The sequence below is a fragment of the Salmo salar genome, chromosome 17 (genome assembly GCF_965601325.2).
Source record: "Salmo salar chromosome 17, fSalSal1, whole genome shotgun sequence".
Classification (NCBI taxonomy): Eukaryota; Metazoa; Chordata; class Actinopteri; order Salmoniformes; family Salmonidae; genus Salmo; species Salmo salar.
The window spans coordinates 39831165-39858231 of NC_138307.1; the positions used below are offsets into that span (position 1 = coordinate 39831165).

General features: G+C 49.4%; 1 protein-coding gene and 1 non-coding gene across 2 annotated transcripts in view; one reads left to right on the top strand and one right to left on the bottom strand.

The window, feature by feature from the left end:
- The first annotated feature begins 965 nt into the window (after window positions 1-965).
- Window positions 966-1156, top strand: LOC145861474 (U2 spliceosomal RNA). The gene has a single exon (XR_014381289.1). It is a non-coding gene; the product is annotated as a U2 spliceosomal RNA (small nuclear RNA).
- Window positions 1157-2981: 1825 nt separating this feature from the next.
- The window catches only part of LOC145861331 (tripeptidyl-peptidase 2), a 46243-nt gene continuing 22157 nt past the window's right edge, over window positions 2982-27067 (bottom strand). Inside the window, exons 11-18 of the mRNA XM_082963320.1 lie at window positions 22969-23098; window positions 10188-10293; window positions 9720-9877; window positions 7146-7242; window positions 6329-6459; window positions 4797-5061; window positions 4527-4646; window positions 2982-3537 (exon numbers count right to left, since the gene is read on the bottom strand). Of these exons, the coding sequence (XP_082819446.1) occupies window positions 3448-3537; window positions 4527-4646; window positions 4797-5061; window positions 6329-6459; window positions 7146-7242; window positions 9720-9877; window positions 10188-10293; window positions 22969-23098 (1097 nt within the window). The 3' untranslated portion in view covers window positions 2982-3447. The remainder of the gene's footprint in view (window positions 3538-4526; window positions 4647-4796; window positions 5062-6328; window positions 6460-7145; window positions 7243-9719; window positions 9878-10187; window positions 10294-22968; window positions 23099-27067) is intronic.

Below are 27067 nucleotides of genomic sequence, written 5' to 3' on the forward strand. Positions count from 1 at the left end.
AACATTCAGGCAGCCAGGACCATAAGCCAGGCCCGCTCCTTAGGCCGTACTGTAGGCCTGGCTCTCTCACTGCAGTCCAGTGCTGTGTTTGTTATGTGGAGGAAACATTCAGGCAGCCAGGACCATAAGCCAGGCCCGCTCCTTAGGCCGTACTGTAGGCCTGGCTCTCTCACTGCAGTCCAGTGCTGTGTTTGTTAGTTTATTATGTGGAGGAAACATTCAGGCAGCCAGGACCATAAGCCAGTCCTTAGGCCGTACTGTAGGCCTGGCTCTCTCACTGCAGTCCAGTGCTGTGGACATCTTTGAAGTTTGGCATCTAGTAATTTAGGAGGGACACTTTATGAAGACCTCCTCACAATGGCCTGATCATACAAGGCTCTACAGACAGATACAAAAAAAAGACAGGCTATTTTTTTTATTGTTCACATTATTTTCGTTGACGACGTATTGAAGTCAAGTGGTTGAACATGAGATGCAGTTTGCTGAACTACAGGACAGGAAGGAAACAGCGACGGTCGGTGGATCTCTGGCGCCACAAGGTGGACAATTACTTCAGTTCGGTTGTAGCAGCAACGATACCAGATATATTTAATACAAGATCAAATGTTATGTCAATATTATTATCTCCATATTGTCCCCCCACCACCACCCGTAATATATTATTATTCCAATTTAGCTGTTGATCTGGTATTAATTTAACAACGCTTTCTCTCGTTTCTGATTGGAGGGTGGAGGGCAGATGACCACGTGACTTTATAACCGACCAAAGTGTAACTTTATAACAGTGAAACGTAGTTATTCCTGACTTTGATCAACACCCAATCCATTGACAACATTTATTTAAAGCATTATCTTTTTTTTAAATGGAAAATAAAAAAAAACATACCGAGCTCATTTTTTGGTGTAACCATAATCGAATTTGACGTGTCGGAGAACGGCGACTTCCTCCCGAAAGCATTGCGGGTATCGCTTCTCGGCCTTTTGGCTAAGATCAAGTGTAGTATCTGTTCTTATCAGTTTAATATCTGATACGTCCCCTATCTGGGGACCATATATTAAATTGATTTTTGGAACAGGGAGATGGAATAGGGGCTTGCTCCGTCCACTCCACGCATCGACCTGGTATTGCAGTACCTCCAGGAACGGTGCACCTCCCCTGTCGTTGTTAAGAGAAATAAGACTGAGTCGCTTCGTTGGTCTATATTGTGTTTTAATTCATTAGTTTCACTTTAATAAACTGATTCAACTAACTAGTTAGTAAAACGTTGCTTACTTGAAGTTTCAGGAATCCTTTGTTCTCTCAATCGCGTTTCGGGACTGTTGCCTAGCGACGGTCCGTCTCCCAAATATGTCCCACGTACAACACAGACCCCCCCCCCCCCAAAAAAAAGCTCAAAGTTGGTTCCACGATGTAATGCTTCAGTTTCCCCTTTTCTTTAAAAAAAATCTACTTGGAAAGTTTGGATTGATATTAAAATATATGCATTTTACTGTCTTGTTCCAGTTTCTATGGTGAAATATATAATGGGTTATGGATATAAGTAGTCGACTGGTGGATCTGGTAATTACACTCAAAACATTTACTCTTCCAAATCTTTTTATTAATTCCATTACAGTTACTGTGATAACAAAACTGCAGGTTGGTACTTTCCATATGTCGCCCAGGAAGAATATGGTTATAAAATAATACTAAAAAGTACATTTCCTTAAAATCTTAACATTCTGTTAAATATTGTCGTTAATTGCCTAAGGTTTTTTTTAGTTGTAATATAAATACAATACATCCATTAATAATATCTGAAAGGTCTTTTGACACCCAACAGAGAGAACAGATAGGATGGCCTCCCAAATGTTAACCTATTCCCTACATAGTGCACTGCTTTCAACCACAGCCCTATGAAACCCACATAAGGAGGCTCTAGTCAAAAGAAGTGCACTATATAGGGAATAGGGTGGTGTTTGAGCCACACCCAGAGAGATATATGAGAGGTTGTTGTGATCGATCTGGAGTCAGTGGTGGACGGCGCGACCTGTGGTTGATTATGAAGTTAAGGCCATTAGGAGACTATCATTGGCAACGAGAAGACAGAATGAGACAGATGAACCCCTGAACTTCAGACCGTAACTAAAAACCCTCAAATGCTTTATTTACAGTACAGAGAAAGGAGGGAGGCAGGGAGGGAGGGAGGCAGGGAGGGAGGGAGGGAGTGAGGGAGGCAGGGAGGGAGGCAGGGAGGGAGGGAGGCAGGGAGGGAGGCAGGCAGGGAGGGAGGGAGGGAGGCAGGCAGGGAGGGAGGGAGGGAGGCAGGGAGGGAGGGAGGGAGGGAGGCAGGGAGGGAGGGAGGCAGGGAGGCAGGGAGGGAGGGAGGCAGGGAGGCAGGGAGGCAGGCAGGGAGGGAGGGAGGCAGGCAGGGAGGGAGGCAGGCAGGGAGGGAGGGAGGCAGGGAGGCAGGGAGGGAGGCAGGGAGGCAGGGAGGGAGGCAGGGAGGGGAGGGAGGGAGGGAGGCAGGGAGGGAGGGAGGGAGGCAGGGAGGGAGGGAGGGAGGGAGGGAGGCAGGGAGGCAGGGAGGGAGGCAGGCAGGGAGGGAGGCAGGCAGGGAGGGAGGCAGGCAGGGAGGGAGGGAGGGAGGGAGGCAGGGAGGGAGGGAGGCAGGGAGGCAGGGAGGGAGGGAGGCAGGCAGGGAGGGAGGCAGGCAGGGAGGGAGGGAGGGAGGGAGGGAGGGGAGGGAGGGAGGGAGGGAGGGAGGGAGGGAGGGAGGGAGGGAGGGAGGGAGGGAGGGAGGGAGGGGTGAAAGTGTTGAAACAAAACCAAGGACAGGATCACTGTGGAATGAGAGAGTCCCTTTCCAGGGATTCCAAAGAGAGGACACACACACACACACACACACACACACACACACACACACACACACACACACGAATAATGGACTGACACAAAAAAAAAAAAAGGGGGGGTTAAATTTGACATCGACTCAAAATGATCAAAGAAAAAGCCTTTGTTTACTGTAAAAGACATTTAAAATCCATCCAGGAGAATAATAATTATATTGCATGTTTATAAATGTGTTATTATGATGCATGTCTACAGGGTTCATTCAGGAGGGTTAAACATTCAGAACGTTGAATAGAAATGTCAAGAGATGAAGAGGAAACAATCCGTTCAGTTCATCATCTTTCTATCTACAACTGAACGACAGTGGAGTTTTTATTTTAACAAGAAGCTCTGAAACGTGTCTGGATTGAAATCTTCTCTAAATCGACCACCTTGTTCCGAGGCATTCAGTCAAGACTTGGTTAAAAAAAAAACACTGACTGTTTTCAGATGTGTGCGTGTGTGTGTGTGTGTGCGTGTGTGTGTGTGTGTGCGTGTGTGTGTGTGTGTGTGTGTGTGTGTGTGCGTGTGTGTGTGTGTGTGTGTGTGCGTGTGCGTGTGCGTGAACAGAACGTCTAGAAGGGAGTGTAGTCGGCAGGGTACATGATTGGCAGCCAGTTCTCTGTGAAAGTGGCACAGTGCATCCAGCCCAGGGACCGCATTACCTGAAAACACACAGGACAGGATGTCACAATACAGGAAGTAGACAGTCTACAGAAAGACTGCTATCTTAACGTCTCTGAGATTTAGGGTCTTTGTTCAAATGTTACAGACACATTAAACACTGCTAGTCTAACAGGAAGTAGATGCGTCAGGTAGTTGGACTGAGGCTGTAAAACATGTCTAACAGGAAGTAGATGCGTCAGGTAGTTGGACTGAGGCTGTAAAACAGGAAGTAGATGTACCAGGTAGTTGGACTGAGGCTGTAAAACAGGAAGTAGATGTACCAGGTAGTTGGACTGAGGCTGTAAAACATGTCTAACAGGAAGTAGATGTATCAGGTAGTTGGACTGAGGCTGTAAAACAGGAAGTAGATGTATCAGGGAGTTGTGCGGAGGCTGTAAAACAGGAAGTAGATGTATCAGGTAGTTGGACGGAGGCTGTAAAACAGGAAGTAGATGTATCAGGTAGTTGGACTGAGGCTGTAAAACAGGAAGTAGATGTATCAGGTAGTTGTGCGGAGGCTGTAAAACAGGAAGTAGATGTATCAGGTAGTTGAGGCTGAGGCTGTAAAACAGGAAGTAGATGTATCAGGTAGTTGAGGCTGAGGCTGTAAAACAGGAAGTAGATGTATCAGGTAGTTGTGCGGAGGCTGTAAAACAGGAAGTAGATGTATCAGGTAGTTGTGCGGAGGCTGTAAAACAGGAAGTAGATGTATCAGGTAGTTGAGGCTGAGGCTGTAAAACAGGAAGTAGATGTATCAGGTAGTTGAGGCTGAGGCTGTAAAACAGGAAGTAGATGTATCAGGTAGTTGGACTGAGGCTGTAAAACATGTCTAACAGGAAGTAGATGAACCAGGTAGTTGTGCGGAGGCTGTAAAACAGGAAGTAGATGTATCAGGTAGTTGAGGCTGAGGCTGTAAAACAGGAAGTAGATGTATCAGGTAGTTGAGGCTGAGGCTGTAAAACAGGAAGTAGTTGAGGCTGTTTCTGACCTGAATGCAGTTCTTTAAGTTCTCTCTACTGGGTTTGTCTTCTACGATCTTGGAGGCATATTTCAGGGCTCTGCCGTACATCTTGTTCACTAGCGCATGTTTGTAGGAGAACGTCAACACCTAGAAGGGAATCAAACCATCAAAATTGGGAGAAAGATTGAGACGGATGATTCATATGTAAGTTACAGTTGACATATTATCATCCACTGCAAGTTGTGTCGTAAGCCGGAAAAAAACCCCAAAAAACAAGGAAACAGCTGTTCTCCTCACCTTAGAGTCGGTTAATTCCACCCACTTCTGCAGCTCCCAGAAGGTGTCGGTCAAGGCTTTGGACCTGTCCTGTCGGGCGTCGTCAGAGCTGGTCACCTCCTCCTCCCCAGCCCCGGCCCCGTCCCCGTCCCCGTCCCCGGCCCCGTCCCCGTCCCCAGCCCCGTCCCCGTCCTGGGGCGTAGCAGGTAAGAGTTCCAGGTCAGCCAGAGCACAGCCCTTCCTACACAGAGCATCCAGCAGGTAACATTTCTGCTTCTCCATGTCACTGCAGGAAGAAACAGGAAGTTTCATTTCATATATCAAATCACATTACAAAATTCTCTATCCAATTAGAAACGGAGGTAAAAGGAAGTGGTTAACGGATATAAAAACCCAGACGGAGCTGTTGTGACCTGACTGTCTAAGAGTTCGTCCTAAATGGCACCCTATTCCCATAGGGCCCAGGTCTAAAGTAGTGCACTATATATAGGGAATAGGGTTCTATAGGGCCCTGGTCTAAAGTAGTGCACTATATAGGGAATAGGGTTCTATAGGGCCCTGGTCTAAAGTAGTGCACTATATAGGGAATAGGGTGCTATAGGGCCCTGGTCTAAAGTAGTGCACTATATAGGGAATAGGGTTCTATTGGGCTCTGGTCTAAAGTAGTGCACTATATAGGGAATAGGGTTCTATAGGGCCCTGGTCTAAAGTAGTGCACTATATAGGGAATAGGGTTCTATAGGGCCCTGGTCTAAAGTAGTGCACTATATAGGGAATAGGGTTCTATTGGGCTCTGGTCTAAAGTAGTGCACTATATAGGGAATAGGGTTCTATAGGGCCCTGGTCTAAAGTAGTGCACTATATAGGGAATAAGGTTCTATAGGGCTCTGGTCTAAAGTAGTGCACTATATAGGGAATAGGGTTCTATAAGGCCCTGGTCTAAAGTAGTACACTATATAGGGAATAGGGTTCTATAGGGCCCTGGTCTAAAGTAGTGCACTATATAGGGAATAGGGTTCTATAGGGCCCTGGTCTAAAGTAGTGCACTATATAGGGAATAGGGTTCTATAGGGCCCTGGTCTAAAGTAGTACACTATATAGGGAATAGGGTTCTATAGGGCCCTGGTCTAAAGTAGTGCACTATATAGGGAATAGGGTTCTATAGGGCCCTGGTCTAAAGTAGTACACTATATAGGGAATAGGGTTCTATAGGGTACTGGTCTAAAGTAGTGCACTATATAGGGAATAGGGTTCTATTGGGCTCTGGTCTAAAGTAGTGCACTATATAGGGAATAGGGTTCTATAGGGCTCTGGTCTAAAGTAGTACACTATATAGGGAATAGGGTTCTATAGGGCTCTGGTCTAAAGTAGTGCACTATATAGGGAATAGGGTTCCATAGGGCCCTGGTCTAAAGTAGTGCACTATATAGGGCCCTGGTCTAAAGTAGTGCACTATATAGGGAATAGGGTTCCATAGGGCCCTGGTCTAAAGTAGTGCACTATATAGGGAATAGGGTGCTGTTTGGGACCCAGGCTAACACTTAGTGGTGTACCTCTTGATTGTGGCAGCGTCAGGGCGAGGGTCGGTCTTTATGGTGAGGTAGACCGCCAGGGCCGTCTGGTCGATCTGAGACAGAACCAGGTCAGAGGCCGTTACGATATCAGCCAGGCGCTTCATACGCTCCTATAGAGAGAGATCAGGGTTAGACACGACTAATCAACAGCAGAGAGAGATCAGGGTTAGACACGACTAATCAACAGCAGAGAGAGAGATCAGGGTTAGACGCGACTAATCAACAGCAGAGAGAGAGATCAGGGTTAGACGCGACTAATCAACAGCAGAGAGAGAGATCAGGGTTAGACATGACTAATCAACAGCAGAGAGAGAGATCAGGGTTAGACGCGACTAATCAACAGCAGAGAGAGAGATCAGGGTTAGACGTGACTAATCAACAGCAGAGAGAGAGATCAGGGTTAGACGCGACTAATCAACAGCAGAGAGAGAGATCAGGGTTAGACACGACTAATCAACAGCAGAGAGAGAGAGAGAGATCAGGGTTAGACACGACTAATCGACAGCAGAGAGATCAGGGTTAGACACGACTAATCGACAGCAGAGAGAGAGATCAGGGTTAGACACGACTAATCGACAGCAGAGAGAGAGATCAGGGTTAGACGCGACTAATCAACAGCAGAGAGAGAGAGAGAGATCAGGGTTAGACACGACTAATCGACAGCAGAGAGAGAGATCAGGGTTAGACGCGACTAATCAACAGCAGAGAGAGAGATCAGGGTTAGACACGACTAATCAACAGCAGAGAGAGAGATCAGGGTTAGACACGACTAATCAACAGCAGATAGTGTGTGTACCTTCTCAGAGTCGAGCTGGTGCAGCCTCTGAACATGTAGTGGCAGGTAAGAAGAGAAGTTCTCCTTCAGTTCATCATACAGGGAGCTGGTGTCTAACCTGGAGGGGAGAGAGAGAGAGGAGGGAGGAAGAGCGGAGAGAGAGAGAGGGAAGGGAGGAAGAGAGCGGGAGAGAGAGATGAGGAAGAGAGAGATGAGGAAGAGAGAGATGAGGAAGAGAGAGATGAGGAAGAGCGGAGAGAGAGACGAGGGAGGGAGAGAGAGAGGAGGAAGGGAGAGATGAGGAAGAGAGAGATGAGGAAGAGAGAGATGAGGAAGAGAGATGAGGAAGAGAGATGAGGAAGAGAGATGAGGAAGAGAGAGCGGGAGGGAGAGATGAGGAAGAGAGATGAGGAAGAGAGATGAGGAAGAGAGATGAGGAAGAGAGTGGAGAGGAAGAGAGGGAAGGGAGGGAGAGAGGGAAGGGAGGGAGAGAGGGAAGGGAGGGAGAGAGGGAAGGGAGGGAGAGAGAGAAGAGGAAGAGAGAGATGAGGAAGAGAGAGATGAGGAAGAGAGAGATGAGGAAGAGAGAGATGAGGAAGAGAGAGATGAGGAAGAGAGAGATGAGGAAGAGAGAGGGAGAGAGAGATGAGGAAGAGAGAGATGAGGAAGAGAGAGGGAGAGAGAGAGAGAGAGCGGAGAGAGAGAGAGATGAGGAAGAGAGATGAGGAAGAGAGATGAGGAAGAGAGATGAGGAAGAGAGATGAGGAAGAGAGATGAGGAAGAGAGAGAGAGCGGAGAGAGAGAGAGCGGAGAGAGAGAGAGCGGAGAGAGAGAGAGCGGAGAGAGAGAGAGCGGAGAGAGAGAGAGAGCGGAGAGAGAGATGAGGAAGAGAGAGATGAGGAAGAGAGATGAGATGGAGAGCGGGAGATTTTATTTGGGTCTCTTTTAGTCCTTAAACATTAAAATACATTTTTAATTCTCCAATTATCTTGTTGATTGATGACCAACCAAGAACATTTACTCATAACTACAAACAGAGGAACCAGATCTCCACCTTTAAAAACAATCCTTGTTGCTTTGTTCTGCAGCCTCCTAATTTAACATGATGATTCATGTTCCCCCAGACCACAGAACAGAGAGACAGAGAGACTGACAGCAGGTAGAAAGACCCAAGCAGACAGAGAGAGACTGACAGCAGGTAGAAAGACCCAAGCAGACAGAGAGACTGACAGCAGGTAGAAAGACCCAAACAGACAGAGAGAAAGAGAGACTGACAGCAGGTAGAAAGACCCAAACAGACAGAGAGACAGAGAGAGAGAGACTGACAGCAGGTAGAGAGACCCAAACAGACAGAGAGAAAGAGAGACTGACAGCAGGTAGAGAGACCCAAACAGACAGAGAGACAGAGAGAGAGAGACTGACAGCCGGTAGAGAGACCCAAACAGACAGAGAGAGAGAGAGACTGAGAGCAGGTAGAAAGACCCAAACAGACAGAGAGACTGACAGCAGGTAGAGAGACCCAAACAGAGAGAGAGACTGACAGCAGGTAGAGAGACCCAAACAGACAGAGAGAGACTGACAACAGGTAGAAAGACCCAAGCAGACAGAGAGAGACTGACAACAGGTAGAGAGACCCAGACAGACAGAGAGAGAGAGAGACTGACAGCAGGTAGAGAGACCCAAACAGACAGAGAGACAGAGAGAGAGAGACTGACAGCCGGTAGAGAGACCCAAACAGACAGAGAGAGAGAGAGACTGAGAGCAGGTAGAAAGACCCAAACAGACAGAGAGACTGACAGCAGGTAGAGAGACCCAAACAGAGAGAGAGACTGACAGCAGGTAGAGAGACCCAAACAGACAGAGAGAGACTGACAGCAGGTAGAAAGACCCAAACAGACAGAGAGAAAGAGAGAGACTGACAGCAGGTAGAGAGACCCAAACAGACAGAGAGAGACTGACAGCAGGTAGAGAGACCCAGAGAGAGAGAGAGAGAGAGAGAGAGAGAGAGACTGACAGCAGGTAGAGAGACCCAAACAGACAGAGAGAGAGAGAGAGACTGACAGCAGGTAGAGAGACCCAAACAGACAGAGAGAGAGACTGACAGCAGGTAGAAAGACCCAAACAGACAGACAGAGAGACTGACAGCAGGTAGAAAGACCCAAACAGACAGAGAGAGAGACTGACAGCAGGTAGAGAGACCCAAACAGACAGACAGAGAGACTGACAGCAGGTAGAGAGACCCAAACAGACAGAGAGAGAGACTGACAGCAGGTAGAAAGACCCAAACAGACAGAGAGAGAGACTGACAGCAGGTAGAAAGACCCAAACAGACAGAGAGACTGACAGCAGGTAGAAAGACCCAAACAGACAGAGAGACTGACAGCAGGTAGAGAGACCCAGAGAGAGAGACTGACAGCAGGTAGAGAGACCCAGAGAGACAGAGAGAGACTGACAGCAGGTAGAGAGACCCAAACAGACAGAGAGAGACTGACAGCAGGTAGAGAGACCCAGACAGAGAGACTGACAGCAGGTAGAAAGACCCAGACAGACAGAGAGACTGACAGCAGGTAGAGAGACCCAGAGAGAGAGACTGACTTTGTCATCCATTGAATCTTCAGGTCTCTGAGGGCCTCTTCAAATTCCTCCTTCACATCCTTCTCCTTCGCTCCCTCCTTCTCTCCCTCCTTCTCCTTCCCTCCGTTCTTGGTCTTGTTAGGTGCAGGGATCAGGTGGTAGACCACTGGCACAATGTCCTGATGAGAAAGGTACAAAAAAAACACACACAAAAAAACACTGGTTAAACCCACTAACCCTGTAGGACTACATTACCCATAAGCCTGTGCAACAGTTCCCTGCTGTCTGTCCAATCCCTTGTCAGTTAGAAAGAGTCATGGTAACAGAAGACAGCTGACCACCAGAGGAAAACAACATCTAACTTTGTCAGCAGAAAGATATTTACACGTTTGTTTAGCAAACACCTTCATTCTTCCCCACAGTGATTCACAACATCAAACACCATTTTCTTTTCAGGATTTGACAGAGTGATTTCTCGGCCATCAGTACCTTTTTAAATTTTCTTTGTCGTTTTGCAGAGGCCTGTCCCTGGTGGTCAGAATAACACACAGTGAGAGAGAGAACACAGGAAGGTAAAGGAGCATACAGCTTCTCTCTCATCGTTTACAACTAGTGGCAAGTCATACAGCTTATCTCTCATCGTTTACAACTAGTGGCAAGTCATACAGCTTCTCTTCCCATCCCTCTGTCTCATCGTTTACAACTAGTGGCAAGTCATACTGCTTCTCTTCCCATCCCTCTGTCTCATCGTTTACAACTAGTGGCAAGTCATACTGCTTCTCTTCCCATCCCTCTGTCTCATCGTTTACAACTAGTGGCAAGTCATACTGCTTCTCTTCCCATCCCTCTGTCTCATCGTTTACAACTAGTGGCAAGTCATACTGCTTCTCTTCCTATCTCTCTCTCTCATCGTTTACAACTAGTGGCAAGTCATACTGCTTCCCTTCCCATCCCTCTGTCTCATCGTTTACAACTAGTGGCAAGTCATACTGCTTCTCTTCCCATCCCTCTGTCTCATCGTTTACAACTAGTGGCAAGTCATACTGCTTCTCTCTCATCGTTTACAACTAGTGGCAAGTCATACTGCTTCTCTCTCATCGTTTACAACTAGTGGCAAGTCATACTGCTTCTCTTCCCATCCCTCTGTCTCATCGTTTACAACTAGTGGCAAGTCATACTGCTTCTCTTCCCATCCCTCTGTCTCATCGTTTACAACTAGTGGCAAGTCATACTGCTTCTCTTCCCATCCCTCTGTCTCATCGTTTACAACTAGTGGCAAGTCATACTGCTTCTCTCTCATCGTTTACAACTAGTGGCAAGTCATACTGCTTCTCTCTCATCGTTTACAACTAGTGGCAAGTCATACTGCTTCTCTTCCCATCCCTCTGTCTCATCGTTTACAACTAGTGGCAAGTCATACTGCTTCTCTTCCCATCCCTCTGTCTCATCGTTTACAACTAGTGGCAAGTCATACTGCTTCTCTTCCCATCCCTCTGTCTCATCGTTTACAACTAGTGGCAAGTCATACTGCTTCTCTCTCATCGTTTACAACTAGTGGCAAGTCATACTGCTTCTCTCTCATCGTTTACAACTAGTGGCAAGTCATACTGCTTCTCTCTCATCGTTTACAACTAGTGGCAAGTCATACTGCTTCTCTCTCATCGTTTACAACTAGTGGCAAGTCATACTGCTTCTCTCTCATCGTTTACAACTAGTGGCAAGTCATACAGCTTCTGTCTCATCGTTTACAACTAGTGGCAAGTCATACTGCTTCTCTTCCCATCCCTCTGTCTCATCGTTTACAACTAGTGGCAAGTCATACTGCTTCTCTCTCATCGTTTACAACTAGTGGCAAGTCATACTGCTTCTCTTCCCATCCCTCTGTCTCATCGTTTACAACTAGTGGCAAGTCATACTGCTTCTCTTCCCATCCCTCTGTCTCATCGTTTACAACTAGTGGCAAGTCATACAGCTTCTGTCTCATCGTTTACAACTAGTGGCAAGTCATACTGCTTCTGTCTCATCGTTTACAACTAGTGGCAAGTCATGCTGCTTCTCTTCCCATCCCTCTGTCTCATCGTTTACAACTAGTGGCAAGTCATACTGCTTCTCTTCCCATCCCTCTGTCTCATCGTTTACAACTATTGGCAAGTCATACTGCTTCTCTTCCCATCCCTCTGTCTCATCGTTTACAACTAGTGGCAAGTCATACTGCTTCTCTCTCATCGTTTACAACTAGTGGCAAGTCATACTGCTTCTCTCTCATCGTTTACAACTAGTGGCAAGTCATACTGCTTCTCTTCCCATCCCTCTGGCTCATCGTTTACAACTAGTGGCAAGTCATACTGCTTCTCTTCCCATCCCTCTGTCTCATCGTTTACAACTAGTGGCAAGTCATACTGCTTCTCTCTCATCGTTTACAACTAGTGGCAAGTCATACTGCTTCTCTCTCATCGTTTACAACTAGTGGCAAGTCATACTGCTTCTCTTCCCATCCCTCTGTCTCATCATTTACAACTAGTAGCAAGTCATACTGCTTCTCTTCCCATCCCTCTGTCTCATCGTTTACAACTAGTGGCAAGTCATACTGCTTCTCTCTCATCGTTTACAACTAGTGGCAAGTCATACTGCTTCTCTTCCCATCCCTCTGTCTCATCGTTTACAACTAGTAGCAAGTCATACTGCTTCTCTTCCCATCCCTCTGTCTCATCGTTTACAACTAGTGGCAAGTCATACTGCTTCTCTCTCATCGTTTACAACTAGTGGCAAGTCATACTGCTTCTCTTCCTATCCCTCTGTCTCATCGTTTACAACTAGTGGCAAGTCATACTGCTTCTCTTCCCATCCCTCTGTCTCATCATTTACAACTAGTGGCAAGTCATACTGCTTCTCTCTCATCGTTTACAACTAGTGGCAAGTCATACTGCTTCTCTTCCCATCCCTCTCTCTCATCGTTTACAACTAGTGGCAAGTCATACTGCTTCTCTCTCATCGTTTACAACTAGTGGCAAGTCATACTGCTTCTCTTCCCATCTCTCTCTCTCATCGTTTACAACTAGTGGCAAGTCATACTGCTTCTCTTCCCATCCCTCTGTCTCATCGTTTACAACTAGTGGCAAGTCATACTGCTTCTCTTCCCATCCCTCTGTCTCATCATTTACAACTAGTGGCAAGTCATACTGCTTCTCTCTCATCGTTTACAACTAGTGGCAAGTCATACTGCTTCTCTTCCTATCCCTCTGTCTCATCGTTTACAACTAGTGGCAAGTCATACTGCTTCTCTTCCCATCCCTCTGGCTCATCGTTTACAACTAGTGGCAAGTCATACTGCTTCTCTCTCATCGTTTACAACTAGTGGCAAGTCATACTGCTTCTCTTCCCATCCCTCTCCCTCATCATTTACAACTAGTGGCAAGTCATACTGCTTCTCTTCCCATCCCTCTGTCTCATCGTTTACAACTAGTGGCAAGTCATACTGCTTCTCTCTCATCGTTTACAACTAGTGGCAAGTCATACTGCTTCTCTTCCCATCCCTCTGTCTTATCGTTTACAACTAGTGGCAAGTCGTACTGCTTCTCTTCCCATCCCTCTGTCTCATCGTTTACAACTAGTAGCAAGTCATACTGCTTCTCTTCCCATCCCTCTGTCTCATCGTTTACAACTAGTGGCAAGTCATACTGCTTCTCTTCCCATCCCTCTGTCTCATCATTTACAACTAGTGGCAAGTCATACTGCTTCTCTCTCATCGTTTACAACTAGTGGCAAGTCATACTGCTTCTCTTACTATCCCTCTGTCTCATCGTTTACAACTAGTGGCAAGTCATACTGCTTCTCTTCCCATCCCTCTGGCTCATCGTTTACAACTAGTGGCAAGTCATACTGCTTCTCTCTCATCGTTTACAACTAGTGGCAAGTCATACTGCTTCTATTCCCATCCCTCTGTCTCATCGTTTACAACTAGTGGCAAGTCATACTGCTTCTCTCTCATCATTTACAACTAGTGGCAAGTCATACTGCTTCTTTTCCCATCCTTCTCTCTCATCGTTTACAACTAGTGGCAAGTCATACTGCTTCTCTTCCTATCTCTCTCTCTCATCGTTTACAACTAGTGGCAAGTCATACTGCTTCTCTTCCCATCCCTCTGTCTCATCGTTTACAACTAGTGGCAAGTCATACTGCTTCTCTCTCATCGTTTACAACTAGTGGCAAGTCATACTGCTTCTCTCTCATCGTTTACAACTAGTGGCAAGTCATACTGCTTCTCTTCCCATCCCTCTGGCTCATCGTTTACAACTAGTGGCAAGTCATACTGCTTCTCTTCCCATCCCTCTGTCTCATCGTTTACAACTAGTGGCAAGTCATACTGCTTCTCTCTCATCGTTTACAACTAGTAGCAAGTCATACTGCTTCTCTCTCATCGTTTACAACTAGTGGCAAGTCATACTGCTTCTCTTCCCATCCCTCTGTCTCATCGTTTACAACTAGTAGCAAGTCATACTGCTTCTCTTCCCATCCCTCTGTCTCATCGTTTACAACTAGTGGCAAGTCATACTGCTTCTCTCTCATCGTTTACAACTAGTGGCAAGTCATACTGCTTCTCTTCCCATCCCTCTGTCTCATCGTTTACAACTAGTAGCAAGTCATACTGCTTCTCTTCCCATCCCTCTGTCTCATCGTTTACAACTAGTGGCAAGTCATACTGCTTCTCTCTCATCGTTTACAACTAGTGGCAAGTCATACTGCTTCTCTTCCTATCCCTCTGTCTCATCGTTTACAACTAGTGGCAAGTCATACTGCTTCTCTTCCCATCCCTCTGTCTCATCATTTACAACTAGTGGCAAGTCATACTGCTTCTCTCTCATCGTTTACAACTAGTGGCAAGTCATACTGCTTCTCTTCCCATCCCTCTCTCTCATCGTTTACAACTAGTGGCAAGTCATACTGCTTCTCTCTCATCGTTTACAACTAGTGGCAAGTCATACTGCTTCTCTTCCCATCTCTCTCTCTCATCGTTTACAACTAGTGGCAAGTCATACTGCTTCTCTTCCCATCCCTCTGTCTCATCGTTTACAACTAGTGGCAAGTCATACTGCTTCTCTTCCCATCCCTCTGTCTCATCATTTACAACTAGTGGCAAGTCATACTGCTTCTCTCTCATCGTTTACAACTAGTGGCAAGTCATACTGCTTCTCTTCCTATCCCTCTGTCTCATCGTTTACAACTAGTGGCAAGTCATACTGCTTCTCTTCCCATCCCTCTGGCTCATCGTTTACAACTAGTGGCAAGTCATACTGCTTCTCTCTCATCGTTTACAACTAGTGGCAAGTCATACTGCTTCTCTTCCCATCCCTCTGTCTCATCATTTACAACTAGTGGCAAGTCATACTGCTTCTCTTCCCATCCCTCTGTCTCATCGTTTACAACTAGTGGCAAGTCATACTGCTTCTCTCTCATCGTTTACAACTAGTGGCAAGTCATACTGCTTCTCTTCCCATCCCTCTCCCTCATCATTTACAACTAGTGGCAAGTCATACTGCTTCTCTTCCAATCCCTCTGTCTCATCGTTTACAACTAGTGGCAAGTCATACTGCTTCTCTCTCATCGTTTACAACTAGTGGCAAGTCATACTGCTTCTCTTCCCATCCCTCTGTCTTATCGTTTACAACTAGTGGCAAGTCATACTGCTTCTCTTCCCATCCCTCTCCCTCATCATTTACAACTAGTGGCAAGTCATACTGCTTCTTTTCCCATCCTTCTCTCTCATCGTTTACAACTAGTGGCAAGTCATACTGCTTCTCTTCCTATCTCTCTCTCTCATCGTTTACAACTAGTGGCAAGTCATACTGCTTCTCTTCCCATCCCTCTGTCTCATCGTTTACAACTAGTGGCAAGTCATACTGCTTCTCTCTCATCGTTTACAACTAGTGGCAAGTCATACTGCTTCTCTCTCATCGTTTACAACTAGTGGCAAGTCATACTGCTTCTCTTCCCATCCCTCTGGCTCATCGTTTACAACTAGTGGCAAGTCATACTGCTTCTCTTCCCATCCCTCTGTCTCATCGTTTACAACTAGTGGCAAGTCATACTGCTTCTCTCTCATCGTTTACAACTAGTAGCAAGTCATACTGCTTCTCTCTCATCGTTTACAACTAGTGGCAAGTCATACTGCTTCTCTTCCCATCCCTCTGTCTCATCGTTTACAACTAGTAGCAAGTCATACTGCTTCTCTTCCCATCCCTCTGTCTCATCGTTTACAACTAGTGGCAAGTCATACTGCTTCTCTCTCATCGTTTACAACTAGTGGCAAGTCATACTGCTTCTCTTCCCATCCCTCTGTCTCATCGTTTACAACTAGTAGCAAGTCATACTGCTTCTCTTCCCATCCCTCTGTCTCATCGTTTACAACTAGTGGCAAGTCATACTGCTTCTCTCTCATCGTTTACAACTAGTGGCAAGTCATACTGCTTCTCTTCCTATCCCTCTGTCTCATCGTTTACAACTAGTGGCAAGTCATACTGCTTCTCTTCCCATCCCTCTGTCTCATCATTTACAACTAGTGGCAAGTCATACTGCTTCTCTCTCATCGTTTACAACTAGTGGCAAGTCATACTGCTTCTCTTCCCATCCCTCTCTCTCATCGTTTACAACTAGTGGCAAGTCATACTGCTTCTCTCTCATCGTTTACAACTAGTGGCAAGTCATACTGCTTCTCTTCCCATCTCTCTCTCTCATCGTTTACAACTAGTGGCAAGTCATACTGCTTCTCTTCCCATCCCTCTGTCTCATCGTTTACAACTAGTGGCAAGTCATACTGCTTCTCTTCCCATCCCTCTGTCTCATCATTTACAACTAGTGGCAAGTCATACTGCTTCTCTCTCATCGTTTACAACTAGTGGCAAGTCATACTGCTTCTCTTCCTATCCCTCTGTCTCATCGTTTACAACTAGTGGCAAGTCATACTGCTTCTCTTCCCATCCCTCTGGCTCATCGTTTACAACTAGTGGCAAGTCATACTGCTTCTCTCTCATCGTTTACAACTAGTGGCAAGTCATACTGCTTCTCTTCCCATCCCTCTGTCTCATCATTTACAACTAGTGGCAAGTCATACTGCTTCTCTTCCCATCCCTCTGTCTCATCGTTTACAACTAGTGGCAAGTCATACTGCTTCTCTCTCATCGTTTACAACTAGTGGCAAGTCATACTGCTTCTCTTCCCATCCCTCTCCCTCATCATTTACAACTAGTGGCAAGTCATACTGCTTCTCTTCCCATCCCTCTGTCTCATCGTTTACAACTAGTGGCAAGTCATACTGCTTCTCTCTCATCGTTTACAACTAGTGGCAAGTCATACTGCTTCTCTTCCCATCCCTCTGTCTTATCGTTTACAACTAGTGGCAAGTCATACTGCTTCTCTTCCCATCCCTCTCCCTCATCATTTACAACTAGTGGCAAGTCATACTGCTTCTCTTCCCATCCCTCTGTCACATCGTTTACAACTAGTGGCAAGTCATACTGCTTCTCTCTCATCGTTTACAACTAGTGGCAAGTCATACTGCTTCTCTTCCCATCCCTCTGTCTTATCGTTTACAACTAGTGGCAAGTCGTACTGCTTCTCTTCCCATCCCTCTGTCTCATCGTTTACAACTAGTAGCAAGTCATACTGCTTCTCTTCCCATCCCTCTGTCTCATCGTTTACAACTAGTGGCAAGTCATACTGCTTCCCTCTCATCGTTTACAACTAGTGGCAAGTCATACTGCTTCTCTTCCTATCCCTCTGTCTCATCGTTTACAACTAGTGGCAAGTCATACTGCTTCTCTTCCCATCCCTCTGGCTCATCGTTTACAACTAGTGGCAAGTCATACTGCTTCTCTCTCATCGTTTACAACTAGTGGCAAGTCATACTGCTTCTCTTCCCATCCCTCTGTCTCATCGTTTACAACTAGTGGCAAGTCATACTGCTTCTCTCTCATCATTTACAACTAGTGGCAAGTCATACTGCTTCTCTTCCCATCCCTCTCTCTCATCGTTTACAACTAGTGGCAAGTCATACTGCTTCTCTTCCTATCTCTCTCTCTCATCGTTTACAACTAGTGGCAAGTCATACTGCTTCTCTTCCCATCCCTCTGTCTCATCGTTTACAACTAGTGGCAAGTCATACTGCTTCTCTTCCCATCCCTCTGTCTCATCGTTTACAACTAGTGGCAAGTCATACTGCTTCTCTCTCATCGTTTACAACTAGTGGCAAGTCATACTGCTTCTCTCTCATCGTTTACAACTAGTGGCAAGTCATACTGCTTCTCTTCCCATCCCCTCTCTCATTGTTTACAACTATTGGCAAGTCATACTGCTTCTCTTCCCATCCCTCTGTCTCATCATTTACAACTAGTGGCAAGTCATACTGCTTCTCTCTCATCGTTTACAACTAGTGGCAAGTCATACTGCTTCTCTCTCATCGTTTACAACTAGTGGCAAGTCATACTGCTTCTCTTCCCATCCCTCATCGTTTACAACTAGTGGCAAGTCATACTGCTTCTCTTCCCATCCCTCTGTCTGTCTCATCGTTTACAACTAGTGGCAAGTCATACTGCTTCTCTTCCCATCCCTCTGTCTCATCGTTTACAACTAGTGGCAAGTCATACTGCTTCTGTCTCATCGTTTACAACTAGTGGCAAGTCATACTGCTTCTCTTCCCATCCCTCTGTCTCATCGTTTACAACTAGTGGCAAGTCATACTGCTTCTGTCTCATCGTTTACAACTAGTGGCAAGTCATACTGCTTCTGTCTCATCGTTTACAACAAGTGGCAAGTCATACTGCTTCTCTTCCCATCCCTCTGTCTCTCTCATCGTTTACAACTAGTGGCAAGTCATACTGCTTCTCTTCCCATCCCTCTGTCTCATCGTTTACAACTAATGGCAAGTCATACTGCTTCTCTTCCCATCCCTCTGTCTCATCGTTTACAACTAGTGGCAAGTCATACTGCTTCTCTCTCATCGTTTACAACTAGTGGCAAGTCATACTGCTTCTCTTCCTATCCCTCTGTCTCATCGTTTACAACTAGTGGCAAGTCATACTGCTTCTCTTCCCATCCCTCTGTCTCATCGTTTACAACTAGTGGCAAGTCATACTGCTTCTCTCTCATCGTTTACAACTAGTGGCAAGTCATACTGCTTCTCTTCCCATCCCTCTCCCTCATCATTTACAACTAGTGGCAAGTCATACTGCTTCTCTCTCATCGTTTACAACTAGTGGCAAGTCATACTGCTTCTCTTCCCATCCCTCTGTCTCATCGTTTACAACTAATGGCAAGTCATACTGCTTCTCTTCCCATCCCTCTGTCTCATCGTTTACAACTAGTGGCAAGTCATACTGCTTCTCTCTCATCGTTTACAACTAGTGGCAAGTCATACTGCTTCTCTTCCCCATCCCTCTGTCTCATCGTTTACAACTAGTGGCAAGTCGTACTGCTTCTCTTCCCATCCCTCTGTCTCATCGTTTACAACTAGTAGCAAGTCATACTGCTTCTCTTCCCATCCCTCTGTCTCATCGTTTACAACTAGTGGCAAGTCATACTGCTTCTCTTCCCATCCCTCTGTCTCATCATTTACAACTAGTGGCAAGTCATACTGCTTCTCTCTCATCGTTTACAACTAGTGGCAAGTCATACTGCTTCTCTTCCTATCCCTCTGTCTCATCGTTTACAACTAGTGGCAAGTCATACTGCTTCTCTTCCCATCCCTCTGGCTCATCGTTTACAACTAGTGGCAAGTCATACTGCTTCTCTCTCATCGTTTACAACTAGTGGCAAGTCATACTGCTTCTCTTCCCATCCCTCTGTCTCATCGTTTACAACTAGTGGCAAGTCATACTGCTTCTCTCTCATCATTTACAACTAGTGGCAAGTCATACTGCTTCTCTTCCCATCTCTCTCTCTCATCGTTTACAACTAGTGGCAAGTCATACTGCTTCTCTTCCCATCCCTCTGTCTCATCGTTTACAACTAGTGGCAAGTCATACTGCTTCTCTTCCCATCCCTCTGTCTCATCGTTTACAACTAGTGGCAAGTCATACTGCTTCTCTCTCATCGTTTACAACTAGTGGCAAGTCATACTGCTTCTCTCTCATCGTTTACAACTAGTGGCAAGTCATACTGCTTCTCTTCCCATCCCTCTCTCTCATTGTTTACAACTATTGGCAAGTCATACTGCTTCTCTTCCCATCCCTCATCGTTTACAACTAGTGGCAAGTCATACTGCTTCTCTTCCCATCCCTCTGTCTGTCTCATCGTTTACAACTAGTTGGCAAGTCATACTGCTTCTCTTCCCATCCCTCTGTCTCATCGTTTTACAACTAGTGGCAAGTCATACTGCTTCTGTCTCATCGTTTACAACTAGTGGCAAGTCATACTGCTTCTCTTCCCATCCCTCTGTCTCATCGTTTACAACTAGTGGCAAGTCATACTGCTTCTGTCTCATCGTTTACAAACTAGTGGCAAGTCATACTGCTTCTGTCTCATCGTTTACAACAAGTGGCAAGTCATACTGCTTCTCTTCCCATCCCTCTGTCTGTCTCATCGTTTACAACTAGTGGCAAGTCATACTGCTTCTCTTCCCATCCCTCTGTCTCATCGTTTACAACTAGTGGCAAGTCATACAGCTTCTCTCTCATCGTTTACAACTAGTGGCAAGTCATACTGCTTCTCTTCCCATCCCTCTGTCTCATCGTTTACAACTAGTGGCAAGTCATACAGCTTCTCTCTCATCGTTTACAACTAGTGGCAAGTCATACTGCTTCTCTTCCCATCCCTCTGTCTCATCGTTTACAACTAGTGGCAAGTCATACTGCTTCTCTTCCCATCCCTCTGTCTCATCGTTTACAACTAGTGGCAAGTCATACTGCTTCTCTTCCCATCCCTCTGTCTCATCATTTACAACTAGTGGCAAGTCATACTGCTTCTCTCTCATCGTTTACAACTAGTGGCAAGTCATACTGCTTCTCTCTCATCGTTTACAACTAGTGGCAAGTCATACTGCTTCTCTTCCCATCCCTCTCTCTCATTGTTTACAACTATTGGCAAGTCATACTGCTTCTCTTCCCATCCCTCTGTCTCATCATTTACAACTAGTGGCAAGTCATACTGCTTCTCTCTCATCGTTTACAACTAGTGGCAAGTCATACTGCTTCTCTCTCATCGTTTACAACTAGTGGCAAGTCATACTGCTTCTCTTCCCATCCCTCATCGTTTACAACTAGTGGCAAGTCATACTGCTTCTCTTCCCATCCCTCTGTCTGTCTCATCGTTTACAACTAGTGGCAAGTCATACTGCTTCTCTTCCCATCCCTCTGTCTCATCGTTTACAACTAGTGGCAAGTCATACTGCTTCTCTCTCATCGTTTACAACTAGTGGCAAGTCATACTGCTTCTGTCTCATCGTTTACAACTAGTGGCAAGTCATACTGCTTCTCTTCCCATCCATCTGTCTCATCGTTTACAACTAGTGGCAAGTCATACTGCTTCTCTCTCATCGTTTACAACTAGTGGCAAGTCATACTGCTTGTCTCATCGTTTACAACTAGTGGCAAGTCATACTGCTTCTCTTCCCATCCCTCTGTCTCATCGTTTACAACTAGTGGCAAGTCATACTGCTTCTCTCTCTATCGTTTACAACTAGTGGCAAGTCATACTGCTTCTCTCTCATCGTTTACAACTAGTGGCAAGTCATACTGCTTCTCTTCCATCCTCTGTCTCATCGTTTACAACTAGTGGCAAGTCATACTGCTTCTCTTCCCATCCCTCTGTCTCAGTTCTCTTTACTATAGACACCAGTTCTCCACTATAGACACCAGTTCTCTTTACTATAGACACCAGTTCTCTTTACTATAGACACCAGTTCTCTTTACTATAGACACCAGTTAACTTTACTATAGACACCAGTTCTCCACTATAGACACCAGTTCTCCACTATAGACACCAGTTCTCCACTATAGACACCAGTTCTCCACTATAGACACCAGTTCTCCACTATAGACACCAGTCCTCCACTATCCAGTAGACACCAGTCCTCCACTATCCAGTAGACACCAGTCCTCCACTATCCAGTAGACACCAGTCCTCCACTGTCCAGTAGACACCAGTCCTCCACTGTCCAGTAGACACCAGTCCTCCACTGTCCAGTAGACACCAGTCCTCCACTGTCCAGTAGACACCAGTCCTCCACTATCCAGTAGACACCAGTCCTCCACTATCCAGTAGACACCAGTTCTCCACTATAGACACCAGTTCTCCACTATAGACACCAGTTCTCCACTATAGACACCAGTTCTCCACTATAGACACCAGTTCTACACCAGTTCTCCACTATAGACACCAGTTCTCCACTATAGACACCCGTTCTCCACTATAGGCACCCGTTCTCCACTATAGACACCCGTTCTCCACTATAGACACCCGTTCTCCACTATAGACACCAGTCCTCCACTATCCAGTAGACACCAGTCCTCCACTATCCAGTAGACACCAGTCCTCCACTATCCAGTAGACACCAGTCCTCCACTATCCAGCAGACACCAGTCCTCCACTATCCAGCAGACACCAGTCCTCCACTATCCAGCAGACACCAGTCCTCCACTATCCAGTAGACACCAGTCCTCCACTATCCAGTAGACACCAGTCCTCCACTATCCAGTAGACACCAGTCCTCCACTATCCAGTAGACACCAGTCCTCCACTATCCAGTAGACACCAGTCCTCCACTATCCAGTAGACACCAGTCCTCCACTATCCAGTAGACACCAGTCCTCCACTATCCAGTAGACACCAGTCCTCCACTATCCAGTAGACACCAGTCCTCCACTATCCAGTAGACACCAGTCCTCCACTATCCAGTAGACACCAGTCCTCCACTATCCAGTAGACACCAGTCCTCCACTATCCAGTAGACACCAGTCCTCCACTATCCAGTAGACACCAGTCCTCCACTATCCAGTAGACACCAGTTCTCCACTATCCAGTAGACACCAGTTCTCCACTATCCAGTAGACACCAGTCCTCCACTATCCAGTAGACACCAGTCCTCCACTATCCAGTAGACACCAGTCCTCCACTATCCAGTAGACACCAGTCCTCCACTATCCAGTAGACACCAGTTCCCCACTATCCAGTAGACACCAGTTCCCCACTATCCAGTAGACACTAGTTCTACTGAACTTATAGAACTTCCTGTCCAACTTCCTGTCCAACTTCCTGTCCAACTTCCTGTCCAACTCAGAAGAGGAGGAGTCTTGCCTGTATGATTCCGTATCCCTGTGCGAAGACCTCGATGGCGTCGACCTTCAGAGCGGTGTTCTCCAGAGCTCTCCTCACCGCAGGCACAGACGGACGGATACCGTTCTGCTTCAGACCTGCAGCGCGCACACACACACACACCCATTAACACACACACACACACACACATTAACACACACACACACACACACACACACACACACACACACCCATTAACACACACACACACACACACACACACACACACCCATTAACACACACACACCCATTAACACACACACACACACACACACACACACACACACACACACACACACACACACACACACACACACACACACCCATTAACACACACACACACACACACACACACACACACACACACACACACACACACACCCATTAACACACACACACACACACACACACACCCATTAACACACACACACATTAACACACACACACACACACCCCCCCATTAACACACACACACACCCCCATTAACACACACACACACCCCCATTAACACACCCCCATTAACACACACACACCCCACCCACCTGACAGCACCAGGGCGATCCCTCCACCCCCTCCACCCACCTGACAGCACCAGGGCGATCCCTCCACCCCCTCCACCCACCTGACAGCACCAGGGCGATCCCTCCACCCCTCCACCCACCTGACAGCACCAGGGCGATCCCTCCACCCCCTCCACCCATCTGACAGCACCAGGGCGATCCCTCCACCCCTCCACCCACCTGACAGCACCAGGGCGATCCCTCCACCCCTCCACCCACCTGACAGCACCAGGGCGATCCCTCCATCCCTCCACCCCTCCACCCACCTGACAGCACCAGGGCGATCCCTCCACCCCTCCACCCCACCAGGGCGATCCCTCCACCCCTCCACCCCACCAGGGCGATCCCTCCACCCCCTCCACCCACCTGACAGCACCAGGGCGATCCCTCCACCCCTCCACCCACCTGACAGCACCAGGGCGATCCCTCCACCCCTCCACCCACCTGACAGCACCAGGGCGATCCCTCCATCCCTCCACCCACCTGACAGCACCAGGGCGATCCCTCCACCCCTCCACCCCACCAGGGCGATCCCTCCACCCCTCCACCCACCTGACAGCACCAGAGCGATCCCTCCACCCACCTGACAGCATCAGGGCGATCCCTCCACCCCTCCACCCACCTGACAGCACCAGGGCGATCCCTCCACCCCCTCCACCCACCTGACAGCACCAGGGCGATCCCTCCACCCCTCCACCCACCTGACAGCACCAGGGCGATCCCTCCACCCCTCCACCCCACCTGACAGCACCAGGGCGATCCCTCCACCCCTCCACCCCCTCCACCCACCTGACAGCACCAGGGCGATCCCTCCACCCCTCCACCCCACCTGACAGCACCAGGGCGATCCCTCCACCCACCTGACAGCACCAGGGCGATCCCTCCACCCACCTGACAGCACCAGGGCGATCCCTCCACCCACCTGACAGCACCAGGGCGATCCCTCCACCCCTCCACCCCACCAGGGCGATCCCTCCACCCCTCCACCCACCTGACAGCACCAGGGCGATCCCTCCACCCCTCCACCCACCTGACAGCACCAGGGCGATCCCTCCACCCCTCCACCCCACCAGGGCGATCCCTCCACCCCTCCACCCACCTGACAGCACCAGGGCGATCCCTCCACCCCTCCACCCCACCAGGGCGATCCCTCCACCCCTCCACCCCACCAGGGCGATCCCTCCACCCCTCCACCCCACCAGGGCGATCCCTCCACCCCTCCACCCACCTGACAGCACCAGGGCGATCCCTCCACCCCTCTCCACCCACCTGACAGCACCAGGGCGATCCCTCCACCCCTCCACCCACCTGACAGCACCAGGGCGATCCCTCCACCCCTCCACCCACCTGACAGCACCAGGGCGATCCCTCCACCCCCTCCACCCACCTGACAGCACCAGGGCGATCCCTCCACCCCCTGCACCCACCTGACAGCACCAGGGCGATCCCTCCACCCCTCCACCCCACCAGGGCGATCCCTCCACCCCTCCACCCACCTGACAGCACCAGGGCGATTCCCTCCACCCCACCAGGGGCGATCCCTCCACCCCTCCACCCCACCAGGGCGATCCCTCCACCCCTCCACCCCACCAGGGCGATCCCTCCACCCCTCCACCCACCTGACAGCACCAGGGCGATCCCTCCACCCCTCCACCCCACCAGGGCGATCCCTCCACCCCTCCACCCCACCAGGGCGATCCCTCCACCCCTCCACCCCACCAGGGCGATCCCTCCACCCCTCCACCCACCTGACAGCACCAGGGCGATCCCTCCACCCCCTCCACCCACCTGACAGCACCAGGGCGATCCCTCCACCCCTCCACCCACCTGACAGCACCAGGGCGATCCCTCCACCCCTCCACCCACCTGACAGCACCAGGGCGATCCTCTCCACCCCCTCAACCCCACCTGACAGCACCAGGGCGATCCCTCCACCCCCTGCACCCACCTGACAGCACCAGGGCGATCCCTCCACCCCTCCACCCACCTGACAGCACCAGGGCGATCCCTCCACCCCTCCACCCCACCAGGGCGATCCCTCCACCCCTCCACCCCCTCCACCCACCTGACAGCACCAGGGCGATCCCTCCACCCCTCCACCCCACCAGGGCGATCCCTCCACCCCTCCACCCCCTCCACCCACCTGACAGCACCAGGGCGATCCCTCCACCCCTCCACCCCACCAGGGCGATCCCTCCACCCCTCCACCCCCTCCACCCACCTGACAGCACCAGGGCGATCCCTCCACCCCTCCACCCCACCAGGGCGATCCCTCCACCCCTCCACCCCCCTCCACCCACCTGACAGCACCAGGGCGATCCCTCCCACCCCTCCACCCCACCAGGGCGATCCCTCCACCCCTCCACCCACCTGACAGCACCAGGGCGATCCCTCCACCCCCTCCACCCCACCTGACAGCACCAGGGCGATCCCTCCACCCCTCCACCCACCTGACAGCACCAGGGCGATCCCTCCACCCCCTCCACCCCACCTGACAGCACCAGGGCGATCCCTCCACCCCCTCCACCCACCTGACAGCACCAGGGCGATCCCTCCACCCCTCCACCCACCTGACAGCACCAGGGCGATCCCTCCACCCCCTCCACCCACCTGACAGCACCAGGGCGATCCCTCCACCCCTCCACCCCACCTGACAGCACCAGGGCGATCCCTCCACCCCTCCACCCACCTGACAGCACCAGGGCGATCCCTCCACCCCCTCCACCCACCTGACAGCACCAGGGCGATCCCTCCACCCCTCCACCCACCTGACAGCACCAGGGCGATCCCTCCACCCACCTGACAGCACCAGGGCGATCCCTCCACCCCCTCCACCCACCTGACAACACCAGGGCGATCCCTCCACCCCTCCACCCACCTGACAGCACCAGGGCGATCCCTCCACCCCTCCACCCACCTGACAGCACCAGGGCGATCCCTCCACCCCCTCCACCCACCTGACAGCACCAGGGCGATCCCTCCACCCCTCCACCCACCTGACAGCACCAGGGCGATCCCTCCACCCCCTCCACCCACCTGACAGCACCAGGGCGATCCCTCCACCCCCTCCACCCCACCAGGGCGATCCCTCCACCCCCTCCACCCACCTGACAGCACCAGGGCGATCCCTCCACCCCTCCACCCACCTGACAGCACCAGGGCGATCCCTCCACCCCTCCACCCCTCCACCCACCTGACAGCACCAGGGCGATCCCTCCACCCCTCCACCCACCTGACAGCACCAGGGCGATCCCTCCACCCCCTCCACCCACCTGACAGCACCAGGGCGATCCCTCCACCCCTCCACCCATCTGACAGCACCAGGGCGATCCCTCCACCCCCTCCACCCACCTGACAGCACCAGGGCGATCCCTCCACCCCTCCACCCACCTGACAGCACCAGGGCGATCCCTCCACCCCCTCCACCCACTGACAGCACCAGGGCGATCCCTCCACCCCTCCACCCACCTGACAGCACCAGGGCGATCCCTCCACCCCTCCACCCAC